Below are 14,347 nucleotides of genomic sequence, written 5' to 3'. Positions count from 1 at the left end.
TTTCCAAGACTCAGATTTCACCTCTCCTGCCCAGAAGCAGAAATCTACTTCCCATAGATCACCAACAGTCAGATCCCATGAGCTAGAGCTGAGAATATACTGAAGGCAAGGATGACATGACTCACCTCCCTCAGTCTTCACACAAACCTTCTTGAGGAAAGTTGTTTCCCTTATGCCCCCATGCTTAGGGAGTCCCCACTGTGATGGGTTCCCAGGTGCTTCTGCACAAGAACTACACTGAGAGCAATGGCAAATGTTTCTATGAAAACTCCAACCCAAGAAAGCATTCTCACTGAAATAACAGAATGGAGGTAATTATACAGAGACACTGGGTCAAATTCATGATTAGACAAATAAAACAAACCGATCATGTTCAAAATATTCAAAACTTATGAAACTACCTAACTTTTTTTTCATGATTATTCATTCCTATTGCAACAAACATTTATTCCCATAAGTTTGAAGTCACTTTGCCTGTCTGGTTTTTTTTTCCTCTAATTTGGCCAAAATATTTGTGTCTGGAGCATTGCAGTATCTCTGGCAAGGCCTACAATTCTGTAGGCTTGCCAAATAATGCCTGTGGGTACATACAAAAGCTGGAATAAAAAACAAAATGCTGATGCTGGCCTATAAACAGGAGTCGGGCTTTCAAGGTCAATGAGAGGTAAGTGGTTTGTTTGTTCTCCTGGGGGTAAGTATTAAGCCTCTGAGGATTAGAAGGGAATTAAACGCAGATGTCTCATTTTCTATAAGTGATGTACTTAGCAAGCTATTCTATAATCAGAAGGGGCATATTCATCATGACTTTTCATTGCCACCTGAAAGGGAGAGACATGTGTTGGTTTTTGAGAGAACAGCTGCAGGTAAAGATGTCTCCACACTATGGTTTCTCCACCTTCTCCTCACCTACTTTTAAATACATAGCAGAAGTACCTACACTTGTATCTAGGCTTAGTCTAAGGTTAACGGAATCAGCCATTTCCAGAGAGCTTAGCTCAGACGTCTCCTGGAGACACAGGTCTTCACTGACTATAAAGGAAGTACAAGCACTTCAGCTGGAAGCTTTAAGTTGGTAGAATAAATACAGGTACCACCACAAAGGTTTTTCAGGTAACTTTCTGGGGTATTCAATTCTCTCTCTAGGTTGAGCAGAAAACCTCAGACATGGCTTTCAGCTTTGGATCCCACCTTGTGAGTTAAGCACCTAAAAGTCACGTGCTTATGTCCTCTCCTACCTCTTTTTTTCCCTATCCTTCCCATTAGCCAACTCCCAAGTTAGTTTCATGTTTCACAGATCTAATTTGACCCCTAAGGAACTACCCCAGAAAACCTCAGGAACCCTGACACTAGAGAGCCACACGTAACTCCTGGACTACAGGGGACTTATGAGCAGTTCAGATGCAGCTCTTCCATCAAAGCCGTACCTCTCAGGGTTGTGCTGGCCCCACAGCTGATGGGTCAGCTAAATCCTTGGTTTTTAGAAGAAGCTGCTGAGACTGACTTTGCTGGTTTGCAGTTCACCTGGCACCTAGCTCAAGAGCCATTGCCCTCTCCTGTCCTTGTGTCCAGAACTTTCTGCAGCTCTTGGAGCCACATAAGAGGCATCTTGTCCTTCTCAGTCCTACAGAGACTGAGCAATGCATTTGCAAGCTCAGGCAGCCTCCCCTTATTTGGGGCAGGTCAACATGAGTACACACCTAATCTATATTCTGCACTGCTTCTCAGTGCACTTCTAGTCTCAGTTCAAAGCATCTGTGACTAAAGCCTTTTATAGCAGAGGATATAGATAACACAGAGAAAGCCTTTTGCCTCCTCAAAGCCCTCTTGTAGCAGGAAGATCGGTCAGCATGCTGTGGTCTGTCTCAGGACCTAGGTGCAGCTCTGTGTACAATTATTATCACCTGCTATACTGAGCACAGCCATTTACAATTGTGGAAACTCAAAAGGTCATAGAAACACCATCAGAGGCATTCTGAAATAACAGTCCAAAGCAAGAGCTAGCTGTGGTTCACAAACAAGCAGATGGCATTAATAGCTGTGGGCACAAGAAGTAGGTACAAAAAATAACAGAACAAAGGAAGAAAGAAGAAAGATGATGGAGGGCAATGCTAATAAATCAAACAGCTACAAGACCTGACAAAGTACGTAGCTGAGTGATTTCCACTGAATTCAACATGTTATTCAGCACTTCTGTGACTAACCTCTGGTCAATCGAAGGCTGATTTTTAAGGTTATGTGGAAGTCAACGTGTGCAAAATAACGAACAAACTTGATCCCAAGCCACAGGATTTGCACAAACTCTTTTGACACACAGATGCCTATTAATCTGGGTGGAATCTGTGTACCCATACCTCTTAGGCAGCCCATGATATTTCAAAGACCAATGAAGAAATTCAGTGTACAAATGAAAAAAATAGAAACCTAAAAATTTTTTTTGGAAGCCAACTGTATCCTTCATACGCCAAGTTTGTTAAAGCAGGGGGGAAAAAAAAAAAAAACCAAACAAAAAAACCCAACCCTGTATTAAATTTCTGAATGTTATTTAGTCATTACTAGCTATAAATAATTTGCAAAGTCTTAAAATACTAACATACACTGAGTGGATTAAATATTAGTTTGGGGTGTTAACTCAGATATCATGAGTTTTGTGGACTAAATTCTAATAATTAGGGGGTTTATTTCAGTATAGCTATGTGTGCACCCCATATGCATTTGGGAATCTCTTGAGGCTTTGTAGTGTTAGAAAAAGCAGACGGGAAAGGGGAATAATGAAGCCAGGTACACACGCTGTTTTGATTCACATGCAGTTTTGATTCAACACACCTTCTTGGGGCCACATTCAGGTGTGAGGAGCTTTTATCAAAAAGACACTTACTTTGTACACACTAGCACTTACCCAGGAGAATTGTTGATGGGGTGAAAGCTATTCAGCCTAGACAGAACAAGCAAGGATTCACCATGAGCCCCGGTCCCCTCCCGTGCTCCTGTGGTCAGCCGTTTGGCCACACAACTCTTCCCTGATCCGAACAAGGCACTGAGTCTCTTCTTGGGCAAAGCAATCAAAACTTGGCCCCACACCTCTGATGACTTTACAGTCTTCATTCCTGCTGTGGCCTCTTCACACCTCACCTGCTGACTGCAAGCATTTAAAGCACCTCTGACATCATTAATGAGTTTTCTGAATTAAAAATAACTGATGATGAATGTGAAACAATTCCATTTTTTTCTGTATGAGAAACAGCACGATGTCATCTGTGTCTCCTAATTATAAACTTTACAGGCTGTTGCCGTATAACAATGCCAAAATTAACAAAGATATATTAAATAAATCCAATGACTAAAGATCAACAGAATAAAATTCAAAGGTGAGATGGAAATGTACCATTATAATGTTTTATCATGTGCATATACTGCATAAAATTACCACGTTAAATTCTGATCTAAATCATCATAAGATGCTGTGCCAAATGTTCCAGTGTTAAGTCTCCAGAAATGGAAATTTAAGAATTAGCTGAGTGGTCAGTTCTTTTTTGCTTTTCAGACTCTGGAAATCTGGATGGCACAAGGTTCCTTTGCTAGCTTTCATGAAAAAGGAAGACTTTGTGTCATCTGAAAGCTAAGAGAAGACAGCATATTTTAGCAAGCCAGAGTCAGGGCTATTTGGCAGATATTTTACTCCTCTAGATCAACCAGCCTGGACTCCCTAGCACCGCTGTTTGAGGCAGAGGGTTGTGCGTTGCCGTTTACAACGCTGCCATCTATTGGCTTAGGTGGGCTTTTAGCTTTTATAACTAGCGTTGCCACGTTTTCCTTTATCAACTTTTTGCATTTATAGTTTTTCTCGATGGGATTTATCTGGCTAAACATACACACTTGCAATAAGAGCCCCTTTTAAGAATTGCCTCAGGCTTCCTTAAAAGTCAGTGGAAGAAACAAGCACTGCTGGGGCGTGATTCATTTCACCCCAAAGTAGATAACCAGCACACATCAGATGAACAGCACCCGGAAAGCATTACTGTGCTTTGCCTGTGGCTATAATGGGATCTGAAGAGTGACTAGCTCAGGTGTAGGGAAAACTATCACACTGTAAGTAAGCACGGAAAATCAGCAAAAGGAATACTACCCCCTTATCCAGCAGGGAAAGTGTTCAGAGGTGCTGCTGATCTTTAATTCATTAACTTGTATTCACTCACACTGAGGCCACACGTACCCCAGAAGAGAGGTATTAACTACATCTAACTTTGGATAAGAGTGATGACGTTTGGTCCAGAAGTCCAGCTCCACTTCATATTTTCTTTGGCAGTAAAATTGTCTTTAAGATGTTTCTACTTCTCCCCGAACTCTGCCTCTGGTAGCCTGTCCCTTTCCCTTCTCGGAAAGCTAGAGTTAAGTATGACAAGTTTCACATGTAGTTTCCTGCACACAAACACACACCCACCTCAGAAGGGGGTTTCAATCTTTTCCTAGGAATTTTATGAACTGTAGATTCAGATTATACAAGAGCTAGACCTAAGAAGGATTAGTTTTAATCCAAAAATAGAATTTGTATCGTGGTAGAAAATCTGCTACAAATAATGTAACATTAAATGTGATTTTGTCTTCCCAAAGGATAAGCAGAGTCAATAATTTCAACGCTTTGGCCAGTCAATAATTAGTCTACAGTTCTAAAGGGGATCTATTTTGGATTATGCTTAACTCAATAGAGCAACACTACAATAACACAGCCTTTGCAAAACAATGGCCCACATACAAATTTGCACAAGTTTAACAGAACAACCCATTTGGGTGTGACAGATGTATACTTCTTGAACAGTGATACAAGAAAAAGAGGTTACTGCCTAATTTCCAACTTCCTATCATCGCCCCCCTGTGCTGGAAACTAACACCCTTGCATATCTGATGACCAGACGGCTCTTTTCAGCTTATGTAAGCAGTAAAGTGTGTGGCAGATTTACATTTTCTCAATTTTTTTACAAACCTCGTCATTACACTCCTTGCTTCTTAAAGCATAAGTTAATTAAATTAATTGACTAATTAATGAATCTGAGTAGCTGACAAATGCTAAGATGTCTAGACTTGAAACTACAAATACTGTTTCTTATGAGGAAATTTCCCTACTCTAATACCTGTTTTAATCTAACATTTCTTTTTCTTGCCAGGTAACATCATCCTTATTTTCAGCCTTGTTCAAGACTAATGTTCAACCATTAGAGCATTACTGAAAGCTGCAAGGAACACAGTCGTGGGAGGAAGCAGTTTAAGAGGGATGTGCTGCATTACGGGACACCATTGATAAAAGTGATTGATAAAACCAAACCTCCTCTGTGATGCTTCTTCCCCAAACCTGGCAGGGAAGATCTCACATTGGAATCAATAGGAACCACCCCTTCCTCACCAGCATTAGCTTTGGGAAAGAGATGGCAGGGGTATTCACTTCATTCTAGACCCGCTTTACATTTTTCATGTTTCACAGGTGTAGAAGAAAAGGATTTACAAATCAAGAATTAACGTGAGACCTTCTCCACTGTTGGGTTCTGTGAGGGGCCATGTAAGGGGGTTGCCTTTAAAAGCAAACCTTTCTGCCAAGCTGCTCCTCCTCCTCTGGTAAAAGATAGACTTTAAATATGTCAAAGATCTATATGGGCTTCCAAGGAAAACACAGCTCTTGCAGCAGATATTTTGTGAAGTGAAAGATTCAGAAGCAATCTAGTGAAAGTGATTAGGTAAAACATGAAGAAAGAAATCAGTCTTCAGCAGGCAGATATTAGTGATCTCACTGCTCACAAAATGCATACAATCAGAGGTTTATTTATGTGATACTTATGTAGATCCCATATGGTAGGTAACCTTTTATGTGCTTCCACACAGACAATAACCGTGCAATCACAAATATGCGTAAGTAAGGCAGGTAGAAGGGAATAAGTACGAAGCAGTGAACTAAGAGAATGTACATTTCATAAGAAGTAACACTACCCAAAAAAGTAATATTTTAAACTGAAATATTACAAAACTCAGAACAGCACAATCTCATTTTCAAAATCTATATAGCAGCATCAGCAATGCGTTGCTTGAAGTCTTTGCTTAAGACTGATAACCTTAATAAAACCAACACACATGCCATATCTTTGTGCAGTTTGCCTTGTTGCCTTTCTCCCATGCACAGCACAGCAGTTCAGCAGTAATGCACACCATTTTAATATGTGTGTAACACAAGAATCACTTCACTGAGTCCAGCTGAAGGTCCATCCAGTCCATCACACTGTGTGTGAGAGTGGCCAATGTCAGAGACCTCAGGAATGAAGAGGGCAAGCATACAGCATCTCTTAGTGCACTGGGACTTCCTAACCCAGAACTGTACCTTGATGACTAATAGATATTCCTCATATAATTTGCCTAACTCCTTTTTTTAACCTACTGACTCTCCAAGTTAATCTAGATGTTCTGCTGTCCACAACTTTCAGCCATCAGTTTGCCATATGTAAAAGCAGGCACCAATGTGTGAGCAAAAAGCAACCCAGATCTGTCTGTATGAATACACAGGTCAGAAAGGAGCAAGAAAAGCTGGAAGAGCCTTTGAGTGCACTGGGCGCTCATGAGAAAAAGCAGGCTGGCAATTGCATAATACACCTTTCCTGTCTACAAATTTCTTGGCCACACACAGGGAAATCACAAAACACTCATGATGCAGGGGCTGAACAGGACCACAGTTAAATTCCACTGTAGTATGTAGACTTCTCAACTGTACACAGATGCCTAACTCCCATAGGAAACCAGTGACAGAGTAGCTGGAGGAAAAGAATACGTAGATGCTGAAAAAGTTGCTAGCCTTTTAAGAGGGGTGATTTACTGCTCTTAACGTACTGAGAATGTCCAGTATATTTACTTCTTATAATTAAACTCTTGTGTGTTTTACTGCAGAGTCATCATTGCTAGACTACCTCCTCTGGCAATCCTCCCATATTTGTGCTAAAGCAGTAAACTGCTGCAGCAAAGCAGCGTATGCTTCTTTGAATTTGAGATTTTATACTGATGATAGCAAATAAAGCCATGTCCAATTTTGTCTGTAATTTAATTATCTGAAGAGACCAGATATAATGGTGTTTATCCAAATGAAAAAATGTACACCTCAATGTGATGACCAGCAACTGCACTGCCATGCAGTGCATGGTGATAAAGGTGATAAAATTCAATGCATACATACAAATCGTTTTAGATCTATCCGCTATAAGTATCATTAATTAGACAATTCAAAGTGATAGGTATGTGAACTGGTCCATTGTTGTGGTTGCGGGAGCCATAAACAGAATCAGAATTATCTTGGAAAGGAAAAATATGGCTGGTAAATGATATAACAGCAATAAAAAAGGGATTGATTCACACCTTGACTTATTGTGCTCTATTGCTGCCTGTTCTGATTTGAACATTCAAAAGACTTGGCTAGTAAGTAATGGTTGGTCTGTTTGGGGTTTAGGTTTTTGGTGGTTGTTTTTTTTTTTTTTGCATCTGTATTCATCATAGAAGCTCCTACACTAGCATGTTGAGAGGTACACTAGAGGATCTTCTCATCTGAAGTGTTCGTAGAGCAGGTGACCAAACAGAGAAATTGAGCAAAAGCAGATCTGCAGGGCCAGAGAGTATTTCCCCAAGAGTTCTGGAAGGCACACAAAACTGAATTAATCCTGAACTATCCTTGAACTGAAGTAACAACAACTGCATCAGTTGAAGTTCTCGGTACAAGAGTACAAGGTAGCTAACCTGATGATACTAGTAACACAGGCTCCTCAAATCAGCTGAAAATGTTATGAACTATTAAATCTGATACCCATGCCAGGTAAATTATTTGAAATTATTTCAAAGAATAACTCTAGTAGCTATATGGGAAATAAATGTAGAAATTTGCTGTACAAAGGAGACTCAACATGTGTATTTTTTAAAGTGAAATCATGTATCACAATGCAGTTTTTTAATTCAAGTAACAAAGGGAAATTGTCTCGACATGGCCTGCTGGGATTTTCAGCAGGCAAGCAGCTAGGGCAGTAAGCACACCAGAAGAGCTGAAAAATGGGAATGAAATGTGAGTTTCTTGTACTGTAAGTATTAATTCAAAGCAAGGGAAGTAGAAAGGAGAAACAACCGTTAGCTTTGACGGTGGGAGAGGAGCCCATGGGAGCCATGCTTGCACTGCACGGCCCATCCAGGAGTCATCTGGAGAACAGCACAGACGGTGGGGTGGCACGGTCTGGTGAGGGTACAGTGCTATTCCATACAGTAAAGCTGAGGGTTTTACAGACTATGAAGAAACACAGACTATTACAGCACCAGATAATAGCAGGCAGATTTAACATAGATGGTATAAAATGCTACACAAGGGAAAAAAACAATCCCTGCTCTCCCGGCTGTGACAGGCCCCGAATGGCTGCTCACACACTGTCCTGTGGAATATTAGCTCGGTAGTGGTACAGAACCTGAACAGAAAGTTTAGAAATTAATTGGCAAAAGAAATAATGATCAGAGGACAGCGTATCACAGTGCCACCCCCCACAGCACACCCAGGTTTTGAGTAACAATTCGCCTGGTGGAGTACTTGTCCCTCCCGTGGATGTTGTGGGGCTGGAGGAGGTACCGAGGGGGCACGGGGCGGCAAGAGCTCGCCCTGTGAGGGGCAGGAGGCGACACGGGGCCGCCCCTCCCCGAGGGTGACGACTGCCGCACCGGGGGCCCACGGCCGCCCTCGGGCAGCCGGACCCCGCCAGGACCCCGCCGGCGCCTCCCCTCAGCCCCACAAGATGGCGCCGCGGGACCGGGGAGGGGCCGGACGGAAGCGGCGGGAGGAAGCTCTCCTGGCCGCGCCGTGCTGCTCTCGTCCTCGCCGGAACGGAGGGAGTAAGCACGGGAGGCGGCTTCCCCCGGTTCCCCTTGCCGACGGGAGCCGCAGGCCGCCCGGGTGGGTGCGAGGACAGCGGTGCCCCTCGCTGGGCCGCGGCGGGAGGGCTGAGGGAAGGGCAGCTGGGGCGAGCGGTGGGGTGAGCGGGAAGGCCAACAGCGCGGGAGGGCATTTTGCTTTCCGGGGCGGAGAGGTGGTGTTTGTGGCACGCAAATAAGCTGTACGGGCTCGGAGCTTCTTCTTTCCTTTTCTCAGCAAAATGTCGGCCTCCAGCCTGAGGCGGGGGTGGGGGAGCTCGGGCGAGAGGGGTCTTCCCCGTGCTGGTGGTTGGGGCCCGGGGGAGCCTAGGCATAAGGGCTTGTTTCCCTGCCAGCCCTTAGATTCAGTTGTTTGCACTGGTTGGCAGAGGCGAGAGCTGCTTGCCGGTTTCGTGATCCTTGAAGTCATGGACCAGAGTCTGGCCACGGCATCTGTGAGACCAGGAAATGGATTTTGCTTTTAAAAGCAATGGTCTAAAAGCTTCATCCTCTTCCTCATTCATAGCTAAACAGACAGGCTGTATATGAAGTGTAAGCTAACTGGGGCAACTAGTAATTGTACAGCTTTTAGCACTTCACTTTTGACCTCTGATTTTTGGCCCACATGGCTTTTGGGTTTGTGGCCTAGATCTCAGAGAAGACAGACCCTCTTTTTGGAAGCAGCAGAGGATTACACCGTCTCAGGCTCTGCTGAAGTCAAAAGAGCCAGAATACATACACTAAAGTTGAATCTGCATGCTTTTGTTGCAGGTCTAGTGGTTAAATGTGGATTGTCCCTGCAATGAACACAATTTTGTCTTATGTGTAATTTGTTTCCGTTCCATTCACAGGAATTACTGCTCTTGGTGTAAGGACATTGGTTTGAAGACATCATAGTGATAGGTATGTCTTCATAGCCCAACTGACTTTCCTGTTGGGATGATGAGCAGTCATAACTACCCTAAGTGCCAGGCAGGTCTAGTATTTACAGCCATTCACAAACAATGCAGTGTTTAGCGTGGGGAATTTTTACCCTTTCTTCTTTTTAAGGGAAATACTTGTACTGCCAACTGTCTTAGCAATCACAGGCTTAAATTTCTGCATGACTGTAACTAGGGCGCTTTGGTATTAAAGTTAACGTCATACACCAGCAATGCACAATATTAATCTGAAGCACAGAGTGTCAAAACACTTTTCAGTCACTCCCTCTTCTGGTGGTAATTCTGCACCAAGAGTAAGCATTAGAAGTATAAAATTAAATAGACGTTTGGGGGAAGATGTACGCTCTTGATGTTGTTACATGTCATGCTTTTCTTACTGAACCCTTCAGATATTTTTTTAAAAGAGTATATAGTAGGGTGAGTTTAAAATACATAGCACAAATTGATGTTTAACACCTTAAATTATGAAACTTATTGCCCTGGGTTGTCGTGGAAGCACTTAGTATTCATGGATTCAGAGAAATTACATATTCTGGCTTTAAATGCCGAAACCAGTTTGGAGCTGAAAAAAGTATCTGAACTGGCACTTGCTGAAATGAGGAGAGACGTACCTAGAAAAGTAATTGCTGTATGCATACTCTGGTGTTATATTTTACTGAGGAGCTCCTACTACCCATTGCCAGAAACTGGACACTGAGTTAGGGACATCTCTGGCCTAGCTGAAGAAGGCACTTCTCACAGACTGAAGGAGCACGGACAAAAGCAGCAGTAGGCAAAGGGTGTGGTCAGCTGTCATTTTGGGCATTTCTGATTTAAACATAGTTTGCTTTTTCAGAAAAGCTTTATGTAATTTTTTTTGTTGAAATTTCAATAAATTCAGCAGATTTCATCTTCCTTCAGTAACATCTCGTATTTTTACCTTAATATCATGCAACAGGTTAATTAATCTTGTGCTGATCGGTATTCTGAATAAAGGCAAACCCTCCTTGATCCTGCAGTGGCAGGTCTTTCTGAGCTGTACGTGTCACATCCAGTACGGCAGCCATGTGGCAGTATTATGTCCACACACCACTAGAGGGCTTTGCTCCCAGAGTATGAATTACATTACCGAGTTATAAAAAAACAATATTTTGTGGCTGTGTCTCACCATGTGACATTGTCTCGACTTCTCTTGACTCCAGTGGAATTAAGTACTGTCATTGCTTTGATCAAATTTATATATTTTCACTAATGCTTCTTTGCCTCAAGATGAGAAGGAGACAGGCATGTTTTCATGAAAGGGAGTACATCCATATTTAATTAGCAGTGGGGAAATATTTTAAAACTGAAAAAAGGAACTAATAACATTTCTTAAAAAAAATAACTTTTCCATCATTAATGGTCAGCATAGGCAAACAAATCTCTTCCTTATTTTAAATTCTACATTTGCTGATGAGTTTCATATGTTCAGTTGCTTCCATGGTTTTTTTAAAAGTATAAATTATAGAAGTAGAGTTATCACATTTATTTTCTGCTTCTTGTAATGTTTCATATTTTATGTAGTTTGCTTTGGAATAGTAATTCAGCTGAAAATAAAACTCTTTAATTTAGTGTTGCACCTTGCAATATTGTTATGCTCTGTTTTATATTTGTAGTCTAATGTTTTATAAATAATTTATGAAAGTAATTAAAGTTTCTGCATTTGGTAAAACAGGTTTTTCATATTTGGTAAACAAATATAGTTGGAATAAAGTATCAGACTTCAGCACTTACTACTTTTAAAAGTGTATTTACTTCAAGCTCTGAACCTGATTTCTATTTAGGCTGAAGCTAGTTCAAAGAGTCTTGTCATGTAGGAATTAGAGTGAAACGTGCAAATGAAATATACATACTTTTCCTGAAGTGGAAAATGGAAGAATCAGCTACCATGGAGTTGTCTTTTTCTCATACTTAAAAACCTATTGTGGCAACCTAGACGGTATCCAGATACATGGGAAAGGGGCAAAAAATACATGTTTACGTCATGAGAGTGCAGATGAAAGTTCTGAAGAGGGCTAGCGTGAGAAATGAGATGTTTAAAATTAACAAAGAGGGATAGCCCAGGAGTCTTTTATGTATGTATGTGCGTTTTGAGTGTTACAAGTCACTGCAGTGTTCTACAGTGACCTCAGCACTGGGTTTTCTTCTTTCTCCAAGCAGAGAGGAGAGAATACAATGAACTCACACACATCGGTTGCCTAGTGCCTGATCCTGCAGTCCTTCACTCGCATGAGTTCTCCCATTGATTGCAATGTGACTGCTCTTGTACATAGGGCTTCTTGTAGATAGGTTGGTGTGACCAAGGGTTTATGTGGGTTTGAGCTTGGTGTGGGCTCTGCAAAGGATAATAATTTGACTTTGTGGTAGCTGCATGACTTGCATTTTCTTTGAACATGGCCCATCCCCATTCTCCTTTCACACAATACAGCTTGTCTTAAGGGGCAAAATGTTGCTGTTTAATCAGTGTTGTTAAATACGAGGCAGAACACAACTGGCATATGTACTATATTTGTATGCATTTTGAAAAAGCCTAGTTTTGTGCTAATACAGTCCCAGTATTTTAGGCTGCATTGTGTAGAAGGCTCCCTTTTAACCTTATTGTAGTGCGGAATTTTAAGGAATGGGGCTTCTACTGATGCTAATCAAAAACTATAAATAAGAGATTTCAACTAGCCACAACAGAGGAGGGATATTTAATAGCTGTAGGCAGTAGTACTCAAGTTTAACAAAAATCTATTCAGTGCTTGTGACCATCTTAATACCTATATTTTTATGAATTATAAAGCTCCTGTTTTCTTTTCTAGTTCACCTTGATCACCAGAACAAACTCCACAAGAAATGGTAAGTGGTCTTTATGGGTTTCTGTGTGATAACTTAGTCACATTTTATACACAAAATGCACATAAACACTTTTATTGAAGTGTCAGTGTAGACATGTAAAAATTAGATGTGAAAGTAGCAAGTGGCTTTGAAAATAGAATTCAGAATATAACAGTGAGTGATTTGTCTACTCTTGGGAAGACTCCAGAGACATAACAGGAAAATAACAGAGGACTCTGATCATTTGCCTTAGATTTATAGCTTTTGTTTCCTTGAGGAAATATCTTATTTCCATTTATTCCGCAGCTGAAAAAGCAGAGACATAGAACTAAGTTAGACTTTAAAGTGTTCCTTTCCCTTTTCCACCCCAATGTTCAACATTTCTGTAGTTTCTTTTTAACAGATGTATTTTTAAAATTTAAATGTAAAAGGGGTTTTCAGGGGTCACTTTCAACAAAAAAAACACAAAAAGTAGTTGGGCAGGCACCAGCACCACAGTTCTGTCTACATGAACTGCCTTTTTGTCTTCCTTTCCCCTAAATTAACAACCAGAGCTGGTCAGCTAGACAAATCAGCCAGCTGGATGCCAAAGCTTTCAGTAAAGTCATCAAGGCCCTTTTTAGAAACATTTTAGAAGAACTGGAGATAAGTTTTGAGCTTTAAAAGAATATGTCGTTATCTTTGGAAACATGTAGAATGTAGGAGATAACCTGCTTTTGTCAAGCTTCATGATGTTTCAAAACTGGATTTTTAAGTGGTGGATTTTTAATAGGCAAAATGTTCTAAAAGTAACCTGTGAATGTATCAAATTTGACAACAGGACATTCTCATCTGGCTGCTGAAAGATGAGGAGTCAGTGTGACATTCTTAAGCAAAGCAAAAACAGTAAATAAAATATTGTTCATCCTAGCTTTTAGGTGGTTAGATGATTAAGAATGAAGAAATTCCATATGGAAGGCAGATGCTTTTCTTGCACCCACTCAGGAATAAATCTTATGAAATCCGTGGTCTTGTAGCAGTGTAGTGTTAGACTAAGAGGAGAATCAGAACGAAGTTTCATCTCTATGAATTGTTACTTTCAGAAAAGATAATTTGTCTGGATTTTTAAATCATGTAGCTGAGACCCACAACCCTTCACAGATAGGGTGCAATTTTTGATCAGAAATTCTTAAGGAATGCAAGTTACTTGGAGTGAGTTTTCTTTTTTCTATTAGGCAGAGGTATTTTGTTTCTGAAAACACTTACCAATGACGTTGAAAAGAGATAGCATTTATAGATCTCGTATGGGATAATGGACATAATTTTGCAGAAGGAAGGAAAACATGAGAGTTACTATTATTATTATTCCAAACTCTCTAGCATTTGCATTATTGCCTGAGAACCAGAAAGTGAAAACAAATGTAAGTAAATGAAATTAACCTCTCATGATATTGTTAGCATTAAATGAAAAGTATTTCTTAGGTTTGCTTTTTCTGTTTTGTTTAGCTTTTTTTTTTTTCCAGAGAATCATTCTTTTAAGGCTATGGAATGGTGCCAGGGCAGATCAAGAAAACAAGCTTAAGGAAAGATTTTTGTCTTGTATGCCCTTTTTTAAAAAACAACTAATAAAGGACTTTAAATGTCGCATTCATCTCTGAAAACCTCAGCTAACCTTGCCATAGTTTTGA

General features: G+C 40.8%; 1 protein-coding gene and 1 long non-coding RNA gene across 3 annotated transcripts in view; both read left to right on the top strand.

The window, feature by feature from the left end:
- Window positions 1-14,347, top strand: part of LOC142058512 (uncharacterized) — a 287,316-nt gene that overhangs the window by 28,275 nt on the left and 244,694 nt on the right. The gene's annotated exons all lie outside the window — the stretch shown is intronic.
- GEMIN8 (gem nuclear organelle associated protein 8) overlaps window positions 8,803-14,347 on the top strand; it is a 34,678-nt gene continuing 29,133 nt past the window's right edge. The window contains exons 1-3 of one of the 2 annotated variants that reach the window (XM_075095584.1): window positions 8,803-8,883; window positions 9,753-9,804; window positions 12,665-12,701. In XM_075095584.1, coding sequence (XP_074951685.1) covers window positions 12,699-12,701 — 3 coding nt within the window. In that variant the 5' untranslated portion in view covers window positions 8,803-8,883; window positions 9,753-9,804; window positions 12,665-12,698. Of the gene's footprint in view, window positions 8,945-9,752; window positions 9,805-12,664; window positions 12,702-14,347 lie in introns of both variants that reach the window. The other variant, XM_075095577.1, reaches the window with a different exon arrangement.

This window comes from Phalacrocorax aristotelis, chromosome 1 (genome assembly GCF_949628215.1).
Source record: "Phalacrocorax aristotelis chromosome 1, bGulAri2.1, whole genome shotgun sequence".
Lineage (NCBI taxonomy): Eukaryota > Metazoa > Chordata > Aves > Suliformes > Phalacrocoracidae > Phalacrocorax > Phalacrocorax aristotelis.
Note: the sequence above shows the minus strand (reverse complement) of the source record. Positions and strands in the feature narration are given on the sequence as shown.